The 20,343-nt window shown below is 49.1% G+C and overlaps 1 protein-coding gene across 4 annotated transcripts in view; it reads left to right on the forward strand.

Annotated features, from left to right (window-relative positions):
* The window catches only part of LOC106748469 (paired box protein Pax-6-like), a 101,960-nt gene that overhangs the window by 26,268 nt on the left and 55,349 nt on the right, over window positions 1-20,343 (forward strand). For 3 of the 4 annotated variants that reach the window (XR_001374758.1, XM_014626999.1, XM_014627001.1), the window contains exons 1-2: window positions 4,384-5,174; window positions 10,622-10,745. Coding sequence is in view for 3 of the 4 variants with exons in the window: in XM_014626999.1 (XP_014482485.1) it covers window positions 10,733-10,745 (13 nt within the window). In the remaining variant the exon portion in view is untranslated. Of the gene's footprint in view, window positions 1-4,383; window positions 5,175-10,621; window positions 10,746-20,343 lie in introns of those variants that run through there. The other variant, XM_014627000.1, reaches the window with a different exon arrangement.

A 20,343-nucleotide genomic window follows, 5' to 3' on the forward strand; every position in this document is an offset into this window, starting at 1 on the left:
CGTGCTTGACAAAGGCGTGGTTACCGTGTCCCCACCCAACAATAAACAAGCGACTCTGACGTTAATTTGTTTGTTTTGCCCTTCTCCACCTAGCTCTTTCTCGCCGCTTCGCCATTCTCCCTTCCTCGCTCGTGTGTCGCCGATTTATCCTCTTTCCTTCCTCTCTCTCTCTCTCCCTTTCTCTCCTACCCTCTCTTTCTTCTCTGCCTTCCTCTTTCTCCGTCTACTCTCCGCCGATTCCTTTGCCTTCTCACTCTTTTCTTCGCCTTCTTCGACTACCTGCCTGTGCGCTATCGCAGGTAGATCCGAGACCGCGAGCATCCTACGGTTCTAACCGGATCACTCTCGTTTCTTCATGGACGAAGAGTGATTCAGTGGGAATCCGCGTTATAGCTCGTTGATCTTTGTTGGTCCAGGAATTAAACAAAAATTAATTTAACCCGCAAGCTTTGCCATATCCAATACACTCTGTGCTTGAAAAGAGCACCCATCTAACACCCGCATCAATCGTAAGTATCATACGTAATTGCGTCCGCAAAATTTTTTAGCTGTACATTAATTGTATTGAGGAAGCCAGAAATTTCTTCAACCGCGACAGACTTATTGCGCGAACGCCGAGATAGCGCCGGCGGTACAATATATAATATTGGTACAACGGCAATTGCGCAAAGCTATTATCGATTTTTCATTTTTTTTTCTTTTTCTCAAAGGTAGATTTCAACAACGCAAATAGCGTTATCGCGACGTCGCTCGAGAACAGACGAAGATCTGCCTCTTCGACTTCAGTAAATACCTCTTCTTTCTGCTTTTTGGCTTATTAACTCTGCCAGCACGTGCCATGCTAGTCTCGTTTGTTCAAGTGGCGATGGACAATCAACGGATAGATGAGCGAGAAATCGATAAGAGGTCGGTAAAAAAACGGATACACTCGACGAAATCAGTTGTACCTTTTACGAAGTGGTCGATTCGCGCATGATCGAATTGATTCTCATCTCGATGCACCTCCTTTATCGCCTTTATCATTTTCCATGACATCCTCTTCGTAAAACTTTCGAAGACTCACGCGAGGGACAGAGAGAGAGAAGGAGGGAACGCGCATCTCGTATAATTAATTCATTAAAGCGCGTTAATTAAACCGCAACGACCTGCTCTTTCGAGAGCGGGGCACAACGAGAGGTGTAAACGAGGATAATTGTGTCTCACCTAAACGTCATCGTGCTTTTGTAGCAGGCCACCCTACGTATAAAATTGGTTGGAATCGATCTTAAGAGCCCTGCCCGAGTGCCGGAGGGATGCTCGGAAACGGGGAACGACTTGACCTTGGCTGGATTCACGCGTAGCTGAGCTAACGCAAAATCGAAACGCGTTACTTCCACCGCGTGGATCTCCTAAAGCCGGGTTCACATCGTGACCTGCAGCGGCTCTTCGGATTGTGGAATAAGCGACGTGGCGCACGCGCGCGAATTCACGTCCAGGATTGTCCAGGTGAAGAAGTCGAATCTTTTGAAGAGTCTCTCGTCGGTCATTTCGTCGTGAACGATTGCAACGCAATGTTCGAGCGCCAGCGGCCATCGAATACAACGAGCTATTGATGTTCGATCGCTTTTCAATTGCTAATATTGAAAAGTCGCTTTTTGATCGAATAACGTCTCATCATCCAAATTTAACACGCGGCGCCCGTAATGTTTCTCCTCCAAGGCCTCTTTCTCGATCAATTTGTGAAGAGTTTATTCAGACATATTTCCATGACGTGGAGGTCACGCACTCCGTTCGACTACCGCGATCACCGAGTTTCTTCATCGTCTCTTGAGCTTGTTTTCAGTTGCGGCCGTTATCTTCGCCGAAGTTCTCGCGAAGACAGCTTGAGCAAACTTTCCAAGTTCTTTACGCAAATCGCGCCAAGGCTGACCTTCGCGAACCGTTCGCGCTCTGTTTGATCGAACTCGCGTAAGGTATTACACAATCGCGGCTCTGCGCCAACTCGCGCACCAGGGATTCGACAGCGTGTCTTTCGCGAAACGGTTGCCTATGTTAATAGACTCACGTGAACGAGAGGTCAGTGAATATCTCTTTGAATGATAACGTATCGTGCAATTCCATCGAGCGATGCGGCGATCGATCGTCGTAAGAGTTTTAGCCGTGATCATTGTTGTTTTAGAGGTTGAAATTCGACATGATGCAGGAATAAGATATAATAAGCGTGCGCAAATACAAATTTGCGATATTCAAAATTTTATTTTATAATAATATAGTATAAATAACATGTGCATGTATATTGATATATATTACATGTACGTATATTGATTTATATTTATATTATATTTCCCAGTTTATTGTCGCATTCGTGTCGTCTAACACACGTGAAATTATTCGCGCATTTCAACAGTCCCATAGATTGTCCTTATATTAATTACTCAACACTCGCCGTGATCTCTTAATTATAGCAACAGATGCTTTCGCTCTCGAGACAAGCGCCCCGATGACACCTTTATATCCTCGTTTCTCGAAACATTCTCCTCAATAAATCAATGTAAAAGTGTTCGCTCCACTTTCTTCGTACTGCCCATTACATGCCTCGTTTCGCTCAAAAGCGACGTAAGTCCGGTTTCCAAGTTGTTGAGATCGATAACACCGCGTCCGCTTTGTATCCGTATCCGATTCGCATTCATAGCGCTTCGAGAACTGGACCCGCCGTGAACATCGCATCTCAAAGTAAACGGCTTATGTTTTGCACCGTGCGCGCCTCTCTCTCTCTCTCTCTCTCTCTCTCAGAGTCTCGTGTCTCATCGCTAGATATTTCCGTGTGAAACGAGCTTGCGGATCTACGCACCGTCGACAAGGATAGATGCATCTGTCTCTCTACCCCCGTTCTGTCCCGTTTCGTCCCGTTCCGTCCCGTTCTGTCCCGCGAGAAAGACTGTAGGGACACCACGCTATGCTGAAGCAGAGAGAGGGTGAGTCACCCCCGCGCGCGCGCGCTCGGCGTATTCTGGCGTGCATAACACCCACGGTCGCTCGGTCCACGCGTGACTAGATACCGCTTTGCACCCGAAGGGGACAAACGCCAATTATATTTTAATATCCCTCGGCAAGACGGCTTTCGAGCGGCGAAAATTCCGACGACGCGACGAGGTTCACGCCAATCCCCGGTCGCTCCGCCACTCGCCAAGACTTGATCTCGCCAAACTCAGGGAGGATTAGAAAAAATGTCAAACTTGAGAAAAATTAGAAAAAAATGCAAAAAAATTTTGGAAAACTCCGACATTCGTAATGTTCTTCCTTGTCCACGATTCGCATTTTGGACAAATCTGTGCAGGTCGGGAAGAATCGCGGCAGCATCGAGACGTTTCAATGTGACGAGTGGATTTTATTGTAAAATCTCGTAGGAATTAGATCGTTGAGAAAAGTATAAAAAGCTGTTACGCTCAGGAGGTAATTTGTTTTTCCGGCGTGCTGTTAAAAAAAAAATTTGTATGCATTGTCAATATAGAATTAAGAGACTTATTGTCATTTTAAAGAGAGTATTGTGTATATATTTGCCTTTGCTCTTTTATTCACAAACCGCCAAGGTTACATCAAGTAGGTGTGAAGATAATACAATGTTATCAGCGGATAAAAGAATAACCGCGTTACATTCTGAATTAGAAACAGGGAATGTACCAACAAATAATGTATTTCGCTGGAATCGAGATGTGTCGAAATTTATCTATGGATTTATCTTAATGCTAATAATTTTTTTAAATTTATTATACTCGAGCAATTTTTTTGAATTCACCTGTCACACATACTTCTCGATCATTATTAATCCTGATTCAGAGATTAAGATAAATATTTATCATTACAAAGTCATATTAATAAAAATTTTCGTTCGAATTTTTCGATCGAAATTTACAAATCCGAATTAAAACTCCCTTACTCACATAATTTTTTAACAAGTTTCGAACCATTAAGATCTGAGTGACGGTTCAGGTTCCGCGTAATTTTTAATCCTCTGACTGTGACACCGAAAAGAAAATTTTTTTTTAAATTTTTCTCTTGAAAAAACGAGGGAAAAAAGAGGAAACACGAGCGAGAAATGACGCAACATCGTCTTCTCGTAGAGGTTCATCTCCGTCTGGAGTCGTGCGACCCGGCTTGTCCCTTTTCCGTGCGGTTCGCGCACGTTGTCGAGTGTGCGCACTGCACGCACAGCACGCGCCCTCCGATGTACCTTCCGCACGGTTGAGCATCTCCACCATTCAGAATCGATGATATCACGAAGCGGAGCCGAGATCCCCACCGTTTCTCCCGTTTTCCTCGTGGAGAGGGAAGCTGTGCCCTCAGCCCATTGGTCCAAATCCAGTCCGACGTACCAACACGAGCCGCGGCCACCACGACGGCACGACCCAACGAGAGTCCGCGAGTCGGTGCGTGCCAGTCCGTGCGTGTGCTTTACCTAATAATATTTCCACGGCTAGTCTCTCCCGCTCCTCTCTTCTTTCGGCCGATACACGCATCTCGCACCCTCTCTCTCTCTCTCTCGAATTCTCTCTTTTCTTCCGCCGTATCTCTCTCTCTCTCTCTCCGTGTATACACACATAGATATACTATTCTCTCTTTCGCGCTCACCCTCGTAGGGTTAGGCATCCTCGCGTAGAAGCTCGCGTCGCCACCCTCCTCTCCCCGAGGATCCGCGACGGATCTCACGAAAGCGAGAGAGGAGAAGAATCACGCTGCAGAGCAGCACGTGTGCTGCGGTCGCGCGGATCGACAAGCGCGCGCTTATAGTCATCGGCTCTCAATCCAGCGAGAGTCATCGCGCCGATAGTCGATGCGAATAGTTGGCCGTGCTCGAGGGACTGTCGCGAACGTCGATCGAGGGGTTGCTTGGCGCGACGAGTTCGTTTAAGCGTGACCGGGCTACTCGCGAGAGTGAGGGGTGTCGAGAGAGCGAACTCGCGCGAGTCACGACGGACGACCGTCCGCGAGTCAAATCGGAGTGTTCAACCCCCGCGCGAGTGATCATACGCGAGGATAGGACAGCTCGACCGAACGAACGAGTCGCCGGGACTGTGATTGGTATACGCGAGGTGCGACGAAACAGCGAGATCCGCAAACGGATTCGCAGTGGTGCCTTTGCCGAGAGCGAGGACGTCGGTGGGAGGACGGACACCGTCGGCCGTCGGCAGCTCTTGGTATGTACACGCCACGTGCTTGAGAAATTTCGGTGTAGCCTGCGGACGAGAAAGAGGGTGGTCGACGTGAGAACGATCGATGAAAACGCGTTTTGCAAAGTCGCGGGCTTGTAAAATATCCCCTTCGACTTTATAGTTGTTATCCTGTTCCAACACACACCACTTTCTATCGTTGATGATACAATTATGATTTAATTTCGGGGGAGCAATGGGAGGAAAAAGTTGATTCTCTCACACGTAACTGTATTTCTTTCTGTTTTGTGTAGAATTTTTTTATCAGACAACTATTTGTCTCAGCGCGCCGGACAGAAGAGGTGAAAGTTAACTACACACAAATCCTCCGATTAGTTTATTAAATTCGCGGGAAAATCGAGTTTTTAGTTTCACCGATAAGACATTTATCTCGATAGATTGTAAGTCATTTACTCATCAAAGAGAAGTCTTTAAATGTTTGTGTTTGGTTAGACTTTAAAAAGTCCATCGCGTTACTCTGTCAACAAATTTGTTAACCCTTCACTTGCTACATAATAAAATCGCATTTTAATTTATCATGTCGCATCCTCATCTTCTCTCTCGCGAAGGATTAACGCGAATACAAGCGGGAATGCGGATAAAGGACCGATTCAGCATCCGAAGTGAGGTATCTTACCTCGATAACGTCCACAGTGCGTCTTCACGTGCGAATACGCCCGACTAATTGAACACTGCGAACATTAATCGCTCGTCGCAAACAAGACAGCAAGCGAGCGAACGTTTGAGGATCCTATTGATTCATCTTGCCGATTAACATAGTCGATATCAGGCGAGCGCGCGCGGGGGAGGGTGTGAGGATTGTACGCGCGTAACGCATATAATGCAGCTCGAAGCACCTTCTCTCGCGAAACGTCGTTGTGTGTCGGCGACGAATACGATTCAATAGAATCTCTGCGTACAAATCGGTCTGCCTGTCTCGCGTATCCACGTGATATTCCTCTCCTAATCTGTCTCTTTCCCGTCCCCGTTCTTCCTCCGCGTGTCTCTCACAGTCTCGGTATTATGGTGTAATTAGGCGATAGGCTTTGTACGATTTGCCGCGTAAAACCCGTCGGAGTGAATGAGCCCGCCCGAAGCGAATGTCGAGCGCACAAGTGTGGACGTCCCGTCGTGACATCCGACGCGTGCATTGTGAACGCTCCTTTCCAGCGTCGTGACGGCTCATTGTGCGCGCGTCCTCCCGGCTCCTTTCCTCTCCATTTGCCTCCGTTGCGGACGATGCGAACGATTCCTTCTAATCGGAGCAAATATATTTGTGAGTGGCAAATAGTCGGTCATCGCCCGCGCGAAACGTCCGCACTACCCCTCAGACCGTTGGGACAACAACTCCGCGAGAGATTCGTTGGAAGTTTCGCCCGGGATCTCTTGAAAATGGCTCACTGAAAGGTGTATCTCTTATAATTTTATTTATTTCAAAAGGAAAATAGATCGTAAATATATTCTGAATTTAATTGGAAACACTGACAAAAGGCATCACGCTCGGCGGGTTTCAGGCGCGCGCGTACATCGACCTGCATTTGCTAAAAAAATAGAGACGCAGAATGGAAACGCGTGAGAAAGGAAATCATTGTATTTGAGAAAGATATATTTAAAGATATGAGAAGGGCTCTCTCTTTCAAGCGACCCGAATGCGTCGAGACACCTCAGAGAGCAGCGCGGAGAGCGACGCGACGACTCGAAAATCCGAAACGGAAAGCTCATAAGTAACGGTGAACGAAAGAGCAGAGAATTGGCCGCTAACATCTTTACTCTGTAGCGCACGCTGTGGCGCAATTGCATTGAATTGAATTGTATTATGTTTCGAAGGAAGCCTTCCGTAAGATCTATAACCGTTTAACGCCTCGTTAACTGTTCATTATTAACGTGCCGTTAAACAGGAATAGATCCTATAAACGACGCGCGCGCGCGAATTAACGTTGATCAATGAAACGCTTTTCGACAGTCTATATTTGGAACGGATTGAGACATTACCGATCGATCGATATCGAGGTCGAAATATGTGACGAGAGAGAGAGAGAGAGAGAGAAGTATCATTAAGAGCACAGCCCTCTGTCGTAGCGCCACGTGACGACTGAAAATCTCGGCGAAACTTTCCGCGAAATGAATCTCTTCTCGAGTGCGGGTAATAATACTGCGAATAAATACCGCCGAGTTCGAACGTATGGAAAATAATGGAGGCAAATAGCCCGAAGAGCTTACATCATCCATACGAGCGAAGATCTTATTAAATATATCACACCATCAGAAAAAGTGGTAAAATCATTCACACCAAATTATTTCTGCGTCTCAGGTAGAAGCGAACGCAGAAGTAGAAATCAGAATCTGTCGGAACATATTTTTCAAACTTATCTCACACGTCAAAGCCCGAAAACCGAGAGATTTCACGGAGAAACAACGGTATCGCGCGCCCGCGATACTCGCGATAAGGAGGAGTTAAATGCGCAGATGAACCACGTAAAAACATACAAAAAATATCAAGACCAGGTGCCTCCGACGAAATTAATTAGCCACCTCCCCCTCTCGCGCGGAGGCCGCCGTTACACGTTACGATAATAGCGATTTATCTCTCAATCGTCCTCGATTACGCGGAACATTGGCGTGTACATCGGCGATAATGCGCCGGTACGTTCTTCGCCGGCGTAATTAATAATTAATGCACAAACGCGCGCGCGCGCGTGCACGTGCTCACGACGAGTGTAATCGCGGGCGGAAGTCACTTTATACGGTAGCGCGAGCGGTTAATGCCCGCGGGGGTTGGGCGTGTATTACGGGGGCGGATTTCGACGGTGTAGTCGCGGTAGCGACGGCGGTGGGTGCCATTAACAGTGTTTCGCCGGAAATGTAAAGCATAATGCGCCGGCAGCTCGTGGATATGGAACCTATTACCATCCGCGTGTATAATGCTACCACCATTCCCCCGCCTCCGCCACCCCCGTCGTTGTTGCGCGCGTTGTGTCTCTCGTTGCGCGTTTGCCGAGCGTTCAAGAAGGGTTCAAACTTGTCCCGCGGCAACCGCGAGTGAGATAGAGCTTTCTGTCCGCATCTCGCCCCGTGAAAGAGCACCGACGACGACGACGACGAGACGAGATCGTCATCATCGCGCTGCGAGATCGCACGCGACCTTCTCGCGACTCTTGTCGCGAGTCAGTTTGCTTCTCTCTCGTGAGAGCAAATGATCCGTTGCATATTGATGCTCGGAGAAGTTGCGGTTTCCTTCGACGTTGTCCTTGCTACGACTTCGAGATAGAATTTAATGGGAGGAAATTTAATATCTGCGGTAATAACGATCGAGATGTCGGACGTGGAAGAAGCAGAGGAAATCATTCGAAAGGTTGATCTCCCCCTCCTTTGAACACTCGTTGAGAGAATTTCTAAACGCGATAAGAAATGGCGATACGTCGCTCTCGTGCTCTTCCGGTATTTGGCTTCGAAAGTGCATGGTAAAGAAAAAAAGAAGGAAACGCGGGAGCCACTCGGAATACCGCTGTTCTGATGGCGATTCTGCGCGAAACGGAGTTTGAGTTCGCTAAATCGACAGCTTGGCGTCTTGCAAACAGAAGCGACGTGATCCTGTTTGCGCTCAGTCGGGCATAATCCGAGGTAATCCTCTTGCACAATATGCGAACGCGCGATGCGCTCCACCCTCGCTCTCTCTTCCTTCCTTCCTTCCTTCTCATCTCTCTCTCTCTCTCTCTCTCTATCTCTCTCTGTACATACATTTATATGCGTACATGCTTTTCGCGCCTCGTTCGGCTCTTTTCTCTCTGTCGGCTGTATCTCATCTGCTGCGCCGACGTCTTCTGTTGCATCGCAAAGAGCATCGTGGATAATGAAAGAGGAAAAGGGGGAAGCGCGCGTGTCTCGCGGACGCGCCGGCTGCGTTAAATCATGTTGCTCGCGGAAGCGGATCGTCTTATAAATTGTAACGTAAATTCGATTTGGCTCAATGAGTCCCACGTGAACGTGTCCCCCGCAAAAGAGACGTCCCGGTTGAGCGAAGCGAGTTTTCTCTCGCCAACGAGCAGAGAAACGTGTTACATCGCGTGTGTCTAAGATATCGTAGCCGTCGCGAGAGAAAGACGAGATATTGCACAAATTAAAGCGCGAAACACGGAACCGAACTGAGTTTTCGTCCGGATCTCGAGTTTGCACCCCACGCGTTCCATTTGACGCGATTTCAGAGTGAAAATTCTTCTCCCGTTCAGTGCGTTACTTGGTTCCTTCGATGTTTCATAACACCCAAAGCATTAATATTGAATATTTATGCTGAATGAAAATCCTTCTGAGTGAAGCAACAATGAAATTTAATTTTTGCTTTCCGAGAATTTCTTAAGCTTTGAATTCTCTCTCCTTACGGATCGCTCTTCTCGCTGTATCACTTTTCGTTACGCGCGTGTTGGAACGACACAACTCATACGCTTTCAGCCGAGTAACCCTTTCCGACACTAATTATCACGCTTAACTCCATTTTCATCCCCTTTAGCAGCTCGTTTCACCCTCTCTTTTTTTGTCTACGGTAACGAAAGATACGGAGGGTGTTACGTTTGCAAGGTAGTTCGCATCTTCAACGAGCGCGATCTCACGCGCTAATTAAAACACTTCACATGTCAATGTCGCGACGTTCTCAAAACGATGCGGCTCCTGTTTAGGGGTGGTTCGCTCGCATGTACACTCGTACGACGGTACAAGCGAGATTGTTGGCAACAAAAGAGAGAGTAGCTGCGAATAATAATGAAGATTCAGACAGGAGAGAATGACTGTATTAATTAACAACTAATTTAAATGATATATATTAATCTCATACTAAAATATTGATCAGTGATTTACCTCCCGTCGTTCAAATTAAAATTCGACTTGCACACATAAACTCACTGTAAAATAATCTCTCTAACAACACTTTATTGTCTATTTCCTTCTTGTGTGACGCAAGGGCGAAGTACCGACTGTACGACAGGACAGAGAGTGCGCCTTTTAGTGATAACGGCGTGGTGACGGAGATCGCTTCACGTCGCTTTTATTTGCCTGTTCAAGGCGACCACGCAACGCACACACGGCCGCGATATCCAAATGACGCGGATTTACACAGGTGCCGCGGTCGTACGAGCAGTTTTGGGAAATATGCTGCTAAATTGAACGCGACGTTAGTACGCGACGGAGGTAGCACGGTCGCCGTCGTCGAGGTGTTCACCGAATGTCTTTACGAAGAAGACTTCTTCTCGATCGCGTTATTAGTTGATCATTCAAAGGTTCGTTTCTTATCGCGTTCTCGGCCCGAAACCGTGTCACGAAGCTGGAATAATATTATTAAGCCGACGTCACACGTCGGACGGTCGATAATCCGGTTTCTGGTGGGAAGAAGAATAGATGTTCTAACGGGGATTTTCTAACGATATCAATTATTGTGTGTGTTTCAGTGAACGAAAGTGTTCAAAGGCCCGAAGATTCTGCCTTCGCAGCAACTGGGCGCTGCGGTCGCTCCATGGCCGGGCGCCACCGGCCTCATAGCCTCGGTCACTGCTGACGACATGGCACACAAAGGTAAGACGCCTCGTCGAACGTAATTGTGCAATCGTCAAATTTTTACATGTCGGACCTGCGCGCCAGAGATCGTCTTACAGGTCGTACGCGTCGAGGTAACGCGCAGCGGGCGTTGAAGCGTGCATGTAACTTTGGAAGCGGCACCGTCAGACATAATAACGCAGAGATCGCGAATTACTCCGAAATTCCGAATTTCATTAGTCGCACGGTCGGTTAATAATTCAAATTTACTTGCTTGATATAATCGGTCGAAAGTATTAAAGAAAACATACAAAACACGAAATTCGACGAGTTGTATAGACTGGCGCGAAAGCCAGGAATGTCTTCGAGACTGCGTGGGCTATGAGAAAATTGCACGTTGCGGCCTCCGAGGTGTATCGGACGCGGAGGAACGTTTCTTCGTACGATCATCGGCCATACGTCATTTTCCAATCCGACATTCCATTACGACCGGCCATCACAAGAACGATTATGGTAAAACCCTTGCGGGGGCGGCGGCGCTCCGCCTAAGAAGCATAAAACTTAACGGCCTCTGGCCGATGGCTACTCCGACGGGGCATAACCACCATACGTGCGACGAATTCTTTTCCCTTTCCCGATTGGCTGCTTTTGCATTAACGTCACGGTCGCTTCTCATGTAGCTCGCGTGCACTCCCCCGTTTTCGATCTGCAACCGAATGCGATTTTTTTTCTGCTATTCTCTCGCGATCTGTTTGAACTTTGCAACGCACCGAGCGATGAGACGTCTTCGATTCGTAAAAATTTTCGCGAAACACCCCCGAATGCAAAAGAATATACGTAAACGAAGTGATAATTGTAATATCGCTCGTCTTGACCTGACATTTAGTAGATTGGGAAGGAGAGGGATGGGAAAGGTGCGAATCTCGCGAGCACCAGACGTAGATCTCTCGACGAGCGTAAACTATGTCCGGAGATATTATGGATAATTCGAATTCGAGCCCCGGTCGAATCGAAACGTCCGAGAATCAAGAGGGAGGCGTTCGGTTGATGGCTAAGGCGTTTAACCCCATTAGTCTTGAATGGAACCTCTCGTCTCACCCCCCTCTCTCTCTCTCTCTCTCTCGCATACCCACTCTTCTCACCCTCTACCTGTCTCTCTTCCGCTAACTTTCTGTCACTGGCGCTTCCTTCGCTCTCGCCTGCTCGAGCTCTCTTAACACAAGGGTCCGAAGAGGATGGGCAGACGACGTCTCAAGGCTTTCTAAAGCCGGCAACTTCTGCCCGAAACTGGCTGCTCACTTCACGTATTGATTTCCATTCTCTTACGCCTTCCAACGCTCCTCGCCCGCTTGCCGCGCGTTCTCGCCGTGCGTCCTACGTTCCTTTCGCGAGATCCCTCCTCCCTCCGCCGATTATAATTTCGGTCCTTCGACATCTCCGCTGGTCGTTGTAACTTCGCTAAAACTCGTCGGGCTAAGAGAGAAACGTGGACCGAACGCGTCGCGAGGTAACTTGCTTACTTTCCCTCCTTTCGGCGATGGCATTCTTGAACTTCGCGAGTGTCGCAGACGTAAATGTATGCGCGAGGTCGATCTTGGAATGGACCGACTTATCGTGTTGAAACTCGAGCAATTTCAAATAGCCGACGAACAGTTCGCAAAAAGTACCGAGTCCCGCTTTTCTGATTCTTTCTTCCTTTTTCGGCAAAATGACAGTCTTCTCCGAATCAAAAACTTCATATTTGGAAAGTATATGCTATAAACGTGAATTCGCATGCATAACTTTACTTTTATCACCTTATTTAGCCGAAAATCCAGCCTCAAAATCCATCATTGATTCTTCGAGTTTGACGGAATTTACAAGATTAATGTAAAAGCAAATTGACGACTACCGTTCCCGTTCATGATGCGGCCGCGTAACAATCCAACAATTCGGGATTAGTCCTTCGCAATCGCGGAAAAAGTTCGCAACGCGGATTGAACACCGCGCGGTGGAATCCACAAGTGAGGAAGCGATCGGAGAATCTGCAGGGTGCTCGAAAATCCGCGAGTTATCTGACCGAGTGCGGCTCAGTGGGGTGTGTAGCGTTAAGTTGGCGTTAGCTCATCGAATCGCCCCGGATAGAGCGGCCGTCGCTGCCGCCTCCGCCACTGTCGCCGCCGTTGCGGTGCCAAGAGACGAAGGTTTGTTTTGATCGATCGCACGTACAAATCGTATTTCCGACCTCGCCTCGCGGGGATGACAAATCCGTCTTTCCTTATTTTCCCGACGGAGTCGGCCGAGAGCCACGAATTACTCCAATAATGCTCGTTTTGTCCTTTTCACGCCCGCTTTGCGCCAATCCGGCCGGGGAACTACGCGAAGTAGCAAATGAGGTGCTTATCTTTTTCATTACTTTTCGTTCGAGAGTAAGAGAGACGAACAAATGGGCGCTCATCTCTTTACGCTCGCTTCGTGCAGTCTTCTCTCTCGTTACGTCGGTGAACTGCGCGAACGGCACGTATAATTCGCACGGCTCTCATAAATTTTTTAGCCGCATATTTGCGGCTGGAACTTTCGCAGAAACTGCGAAGCCGGCCGACAGCGTTCCCGCTGAGATATCTACGAGATAGTATTTAACAAAGTTTTCACGATCGCGCGGAGAGGGGTTAACGCTTCAAACGTGTTCCGCAACTTTCGAACTAACGATGGTCTCTTAGCCGTAATTCCTGACGAGAGTTTCCAAAGTTTGGCAAATCGTCGCGTTTCCGCACATTTGTCCTGCTCCGTCCCGTAAAACGAGGCAGCGCGCCTCCTCGCGTAGTTGTCACGAGTAATCGCGCGAGTAACTTAGCGACCACATTTTCGAAATTACTCGCAATTGTTCCCGCCAGTCTCTTCCTGTTTATAACGGTAAAGTAACACTCGCTCATTCACCTTCGCTCGATTTCTACTTGTAAGAATAGAACTTAATCGATCGGGGTTAATTGATTTTCCAGAGAGAGAGAAATCAGTGGTCGTGGAAAATATTCGCGAGCATTACAAAAATTATATTGGAAAAATATTTCACATTCGTTCGAAATTATCTTGCATCGATTGAACTTGTAAACAAAGTTACGCATGGTTGACTAATGAGACGATAAACCGTTGAAAATCTCTGGCTTTTCATAGCGATTAATTTTCTCAAGTTGCAAACGCGCGCAAGTCGATACATCGGTGTATCGTGCCAAAGCCTCGCCCGAATTTTCCATTGGGAAATCCACTCGGCGACTTCTCGCCGAGCAGGTGGCGGGGGGGGGGAGGGCGGAACGTCTCCCGAAGAAACCCGGAAGTTTGGCAAATCGTTCGACCTCCGCTTTACCGCGTGGAGTCGGCTGTCAGCACGACATCTCGCCGACGAATCAACCCCCTCGTGCGGAGCTGCTTTTACGCGTAAGGGACGACACGACGGTGAAGGGTGGCGCGCGCGAGGACGTGCGGCGGGGTGGCGAAATAAGAATAAGAAAGGATAGCGCTCAGCTCTTTTCTACTCTCTCTCATTCTTTCTCTCGACGAGCACAAGTCAAGATAGAGAGAGAAAGAGAGACAAAAAGAGAGCGTAGAAGAAGAGGAAGTATAGAAAGCGAAGGAAGAGGAGGAGGCGGAGGAGAAGGAGGTGCCGGCGGGTTCTCCTGAAGCATTGATCGTTTCTGAATTCCGAGTAGATGGCAACCCCCGGGCGGTTCTTCACCCTCCGGCCTTTCTCCCTCGGAGCCTCAATATACGTACTCGTCTTTCGTACGTTACTGCGGCGAAAGAGGAAGAGCAAAAATATGAAAACGCCAGAAAGAACATGGGGGAGAAGACGATCGGCGGTGAGAGAGAGAGAGAGAGAGAGAGAGAGAGAGAGAGAGAGAGAGAGATAGAAAGAGAAAAAGCGCGAGGGTCGTGTCTCGGGGTGCTCTCTTTAAAACGGTTCTCGTGCTCGTCCGAAACAGATAGAACTCCTGCGCTTTTGATCTTGCCGCTTTTGCCTCGCCAACGACGGCTTGCACGGCTCTTATTCAATTAATTCGTAGTTCCCACGCGAGAAGAAACGATGTTTTACCTTCATCCGGACCGTAAAATTGTCAGAAAACATCGCGACCTTCATTCACCGCGAAGTACAGCAAACAAAGTCAAATCTTGTCCCTCAGCGCGAAAGAATAATTTCGGTGGAACGAGGTTCTCGAGAGGTTTCGCGTCGCGCGAATTACGGAACTTATCTCCCAGTTACACGCAAACGTTATCGTGTCTCTACGGTCTTTTATGCTTTCCGATGTCTCGAATATTCTCCCGCCACCATCGCCGTCATCGTCGTTGTCGTTTCCACTTGTCTGCCGTCGGGAAACGGCCGAAGATACGCGTTATTCCGGACGAACGAGATGCCCTTTTGCCTCCGCCACTCGCGGCGGCGGAACCTCGAAGAGGGCGAACGGATAGCCGCCGCTGGCTTTTACGGCTATCCATCGAAGCATTTCGTACGTGGGCTGGATACGTGGTGGATTTTCTCGGGTCCTCCGGTCCAGCTTGCGCCACCGCGTTGCGACTGCGAATTTTTCAGGGCAACCCCTTCCCCCGGTTCGCGTCTCGCTTCCTCCACCGCCGAAGTGGACCAAGCCACCAGCCAAGATGCGCTGGCCACCCGCTTCTGTTTGAAGAGAGAATTTCACAGTCGAATACGCCCGATGCGAGACGCACAGTCCTCGCCCGACTATCTTAGCATCTCTTCTCCGTGGGGAAAGTGCCGTCCAAAGAAGTCCGGGGACGACGGTCGCTCTCCACGATGGCGCTGAGACGATCCCTCCAAGTCGCATCGCTGTTCGCAGCGTGACGAAGTCGAGACGTCGCGCGAGCAGTCATTACAGATCTTGAAAATTGATCTCATTCCATATCGTCGGGGAATATTTGTTTCCTCGAGAGCGACCGTCGTCGAAGTGCCGTCTCTTCGGACCCGAATAGCCAAAGTCTCTAAATCCGCGCGTTTTTTCCGCGTCTTCGAATTTTGAAGAGACACTTGCTCTCAATTATCTCTCGCACCTGTATTTATCTATTCTTCAATAAAAGGAAGTGCCAGTGCGAGACGAAGGTATTAAAGCTCGGAGCTCATTAACGCAGCGAAAGAAAAGAACGAGCGGCCCGACGACCCCAGCCATTGTCACGAAGCGAAGCTATTGCTATGGGAATTTCATGGATTCCCCGCGGCCGTCGCGAATAATGTCCCGATCGTTCCACTGATTTAACACCGTAGAGGCAGAGAGAAAGATAGATATAGATAGAAAGAGAGAGAGAGAGAGAGAGAGAGAGAGAGAAGAAACAAGAACGAGGCGACGGCGACGACGGAACGCGCGATTGGATATTCTCTCTAACGGCGAGACTTGACCGCACTTTAGATTCTACCGCTGAGTTTTCACGAGTCCTTCATGAAACTATTTGTTCTGGATGTTCCGCGCCGCTGAAATTGTTACGAAGCTCTCGCGACGGCAATCTTTCTCTCTTTCTCCTTCTCTTTGATTTTTATGAGCCTCGAACATCTCCCAAGGTGACTCAAAAACGAGGTATGGCAATATTTTCGTACGCGCCTCGTCACAGATTCTCAGTGGCCACCAAACAACCCCTTGAAATAAATTCGACGTTCTCAATAGCTGAAATCACAATAAGTGAAAGAGTGTCTCTCACGAAAATGTCATGGCAAGAAAAAAGGCAGTTTGTTCAAGATTTGGTAGAGAGCCGACATTTTCGACGAGAGGATCGATTCTTATTTACAAGAGATTAATTTCTCTTATCACCATCCGCGACACGATGGAAACGGGAGTTGAGAGCGAAGCAAATGAACGAGACTCACTGTAAGGTGCGTGATGATTGAGAAAAGCATTCGCTCCCAGGCGGATATCTCGAGGACGTCTTAAGCCGTTAGGGGTTCCTCTCGCGCATTACTCATCGTTCTCTCGCGCGTGGCCGCACGCGTATGCATTATTCCGTCCTAACTATGTAGCTTCCTGACGGGAAACAAAAAACTGTCATATAAACCGCGCCCTCTCTGATGCCGAGGGTGACGGCGAGAAAATGGAGACGACGGTGTGAAAAGCTACCGCGGCGACGACGACGACGACAACACCACCGACGTCGTTGACATCGGCGGCGACGGCGGGCGTCGCTTTTGTCCGACCTCGGGACGGAGCTCACGCAGGCATGACGTTAATCGACGAGAAGACGAGCCTCGAGAACGTTTGAGAGGGTAAACGCGGTTAAGCCAGCGTCGGGAAATTCCTTCGCGTTCCGTCGTCTTCTCCTTAGCTCGCGGCGAATTCGTTAATCGGCCTTTCGCGAATGACGCGCGTCGTCGCTCCGAAAACCGCTCGACTACGAAGCGGGAAAATCGTATCGGGCATATTAAACTTATCGGACGTGACGTTATTCGGCAGTTTACGCTTAGCTGTTGCGCGCTGCACGCCGAAAGATGCTTTTTTTATTCTTTTCTCGATGCCGACACACGCGCAGTTCCAAGTTCAGACTATGCGTGTCGGGGGATGAATAAAGAGAGGAACAGCGCGCTAAACAAATATTTTGACAAATCGTAACGGGGGTAGCGATAGGCCGGTGGTGGTAGCCATGGGTACGCGAGCAACTGTCGACCTAATTTTCCCCTAAATGTTTCCGGAGATTACATCGGCTCGCCATTGTACCTACCCCGTGGACGACGGCGTGTTCTTTCAATGGAGCCCCGTAAGCCTCTCGGAAAACGGATACCCGGCGACTTACTTTACTAGGTCGGTTCGCCAGCGACGCAAGCGATTACAGCTTGCGCGAACGTTCGTTCTCGTAAGAAGTTTCGCACACGTCACGAAATGATTTCTCTCGTGCGAGATAGACAGATAGACAATTTTCTCTCGTGCGCCCTGCGACTCGGCTGAGTAAAAATTAAAATATTTCTGACTCGGGCGCGCGCTTTTCGAATCGTTCATACTTCTTTAACGAAAACGCAGTCCGGTTTGCGTGGAACAATCAGAGACGTAATTCCCTTCGCTCCACGCCGCGTCACGAGGGAAACAAACAGCGGGACAGGCGCGTGAAATGAGGAAAAGCGCGCACACGTGGATCGTTAGCGAACACGCGTTATAATGACGTCGTTTGGCGCGGTCCTCTCATCTGATTCCTTCGGGGAGCTTCGTTTCTACACACCTACGCGCCTCAGCACGTCGGCCAGTACGAAGTTTACTCGCGTTCACCGTTCGTTTCTTCTCTCTCTCTTCCTTATTTCCCTGTTCTTCGTAGTCATCGTTTCTTTCGTTCCCCGTCGGTCTTCCTTCCGTCCTTCTCAAACGCGGTACTTGCGCGCGAACGAAAACCTTTTTTTTTTTCCTCCCTTTCTCCCCGAAAAGGACTCGAGAGGTATGCCACTCCAGACTCTGAAGCGTCTCAGGACCGTCCACCCTCGTACAATAATAACGATTCCACCCGCACACCTGCTCGAGGCCCCGGACTGACTACCGGACCAATCTCCGAACATGGGCCGACCCACATTCTCATTTTCATAACAAGGCCAAATTGGCCTCACCTGCTGCGATTCCCTCGTGCGCGCGCGCTCTTCCTCATTCTCGGTATTTGTGTCGACGCTTTCGCGCATTACGGCTGAATTGTCATGTAAAATTGCGAGGTGTCATTAGTGTCTCGGGAATCGCCTTCCCACGCGGCGACACTCGAATTCACTTTTATCATTTTTACGTTCGATCCTCCGCGAGCGTCAACCATGAGAAACGTCCTTCTCTCGATGGAGGAGGACGCGCTTTAGAATTTAAAAGCACGATTTTACTCCCACGGGAATATTTTTCCCACTGAGCAATTTTGTGCTGTACAAAGGGCAGGTGCCGTCAAATTCAATTTGACAAATTTAATTTCCGAAATTCAATTTTTCCTTTGTAGCATTTTTGCAATAGTATTTACCTTTTCCTCGCAATACGCGGTATACAGAAATTCATCCGTTGTTTCCGCGGGCATGAACGACCGGAGATTTGTTTATCGAGGGTAAACTACCGCGCGGGACGCGATTACATAGTGCGTTCGGTGTCCCGTTTGCATTTCCCGGCCTGTAGATCCCCGTGTGTTAGATGTAGATCGCGGTGACGACGACGGTACCGCATTATTCCCACAGCTGATCATTCCGATACGTAGATCTAATTATGTCACAACCCCCATCGGGCATCGCACTCCCATGGGAACAAGCGGTGCGCGACCACAATGCCGACCAACCAGTCGATGTCATTGTGCACTTTGTACGATTGTGCCGTGCGCCTCTGTTAAAGGGGGGCGCCTTATTTCCTGGTGGCACATGCGCGCATGTCGACCCTCGGCGCGTCTACCGCTCTCCTTCGCCGGACCCTTCCTGCATTTTTCCGTAATAACCACCGAAAAAAAGGGGGCTCCCGCGGACGACAGCGTAGCGAAGATCCGTGAATCTCCCTCGTGCGTCGATCGCGATTAAGCTTTTTCCACTGGTTTTTCCTTTTCTGTCTGTCTTTCTCTCGCCCTCCACACGAGCCGCCGACCGGCGCGGATTACACAGCCGAACACATGTTCCACGATATTGTTAGCGCGAGTTAGCTTATTTAACGGAAATACCGATGAATGATCGCTCCGAGAGCGCCTCGGAAGTTGCCGACGTCTTTGAAGGATAACGCCGCGAACGAGACGGAAGTGCGGAGAAACGGGAATTCGAATAGAGAATGATCCTCCTCCCGCGGAGATTTGCTTCGCTTCTCTGATCTGTTCAGCGTATCGAGGCAAAGCGCGAGTTTCGTCTGTGGAAAATCTATCTTCGCATCCCGAAACTTCATTCATCAGAGCTTCCTCGGGAAGAAAAATTCACGTGAGCAGGGAAGAAGGGATCTGCAAGGGTTACTATTCGTAGCAGGGTAGTATTCGTTTGCCGCTTGTTATTCGTATCTCGGTGCTCGATATATCCGGACTATCTCCATTCGGCGGACACGGGACGGGTAGTAACGGAGTTGCCCGCGGACGAGCCTGCGCCTCCTCCTAGTACACCGTGCTCGTAGAGAAGCAGCGGCTCTGACAGACTCGTTGGCGCGGAATAACGCGTTTACGGGCTCTTTGTCCAGTCCGCTTTGGGCCACGGCCGTCTCGTGCGGCTGCCGCCGCCGCCGATCCCGATCTGTTCCCCGACCTTCCGCAGCATATAGTTGGCCTCCAGGTAATTGGATAATTCGACCCGGAAAGAGGAACCCTCCACTTGCCAGGAAGCACTCACCTTTCCAGCGCAGAGCGCGTCGACTCGTGCGCCGGACTATCGCCGCGGGGCATCGGTTCGCTCGTTAAGCGTTCAACAATTGCTCGCGAAACGACGCGCCTTTCGATCCGTGCGTGCGTGAAACTGGTGCGGGGGAATTAACGAGGCCTCTTCTCGCTCGGTGAGTTAAACCTGTGCCGATTACTTAATGAAAACTCGCGAGGAAACACGCGTTATGGATTTTGCGCGTTTACCTTGTGAATTCTATATTTATATTACTTGATTTGGAAAAGTCGCCCTCGCAATTCCCGGGGGAATAAAAGGAGGAAAAACGTGCTCGGCACGGAAGATCGAATAAAACCATGCACAACTCGGAGCAATTTAACGACTTCGCTT

Source organism: Dinoponera quadriceps, unplaced genomic scaffold (genome assembly GCF_001313825.1).
Source record: "Dinoponera quadriceps isolate SergipeBrazil2010 unplaced genomic scaffold, ASM131382v1 scaffold2183, whole genome shotgun sequence".
Classification (NCBI taxonomy): Eukaryota; Metazoa; Arthropoda; class Insecta; order Hymenoptera; family Formicidae; genus Dinoponera; species Dinoponera quadriceps.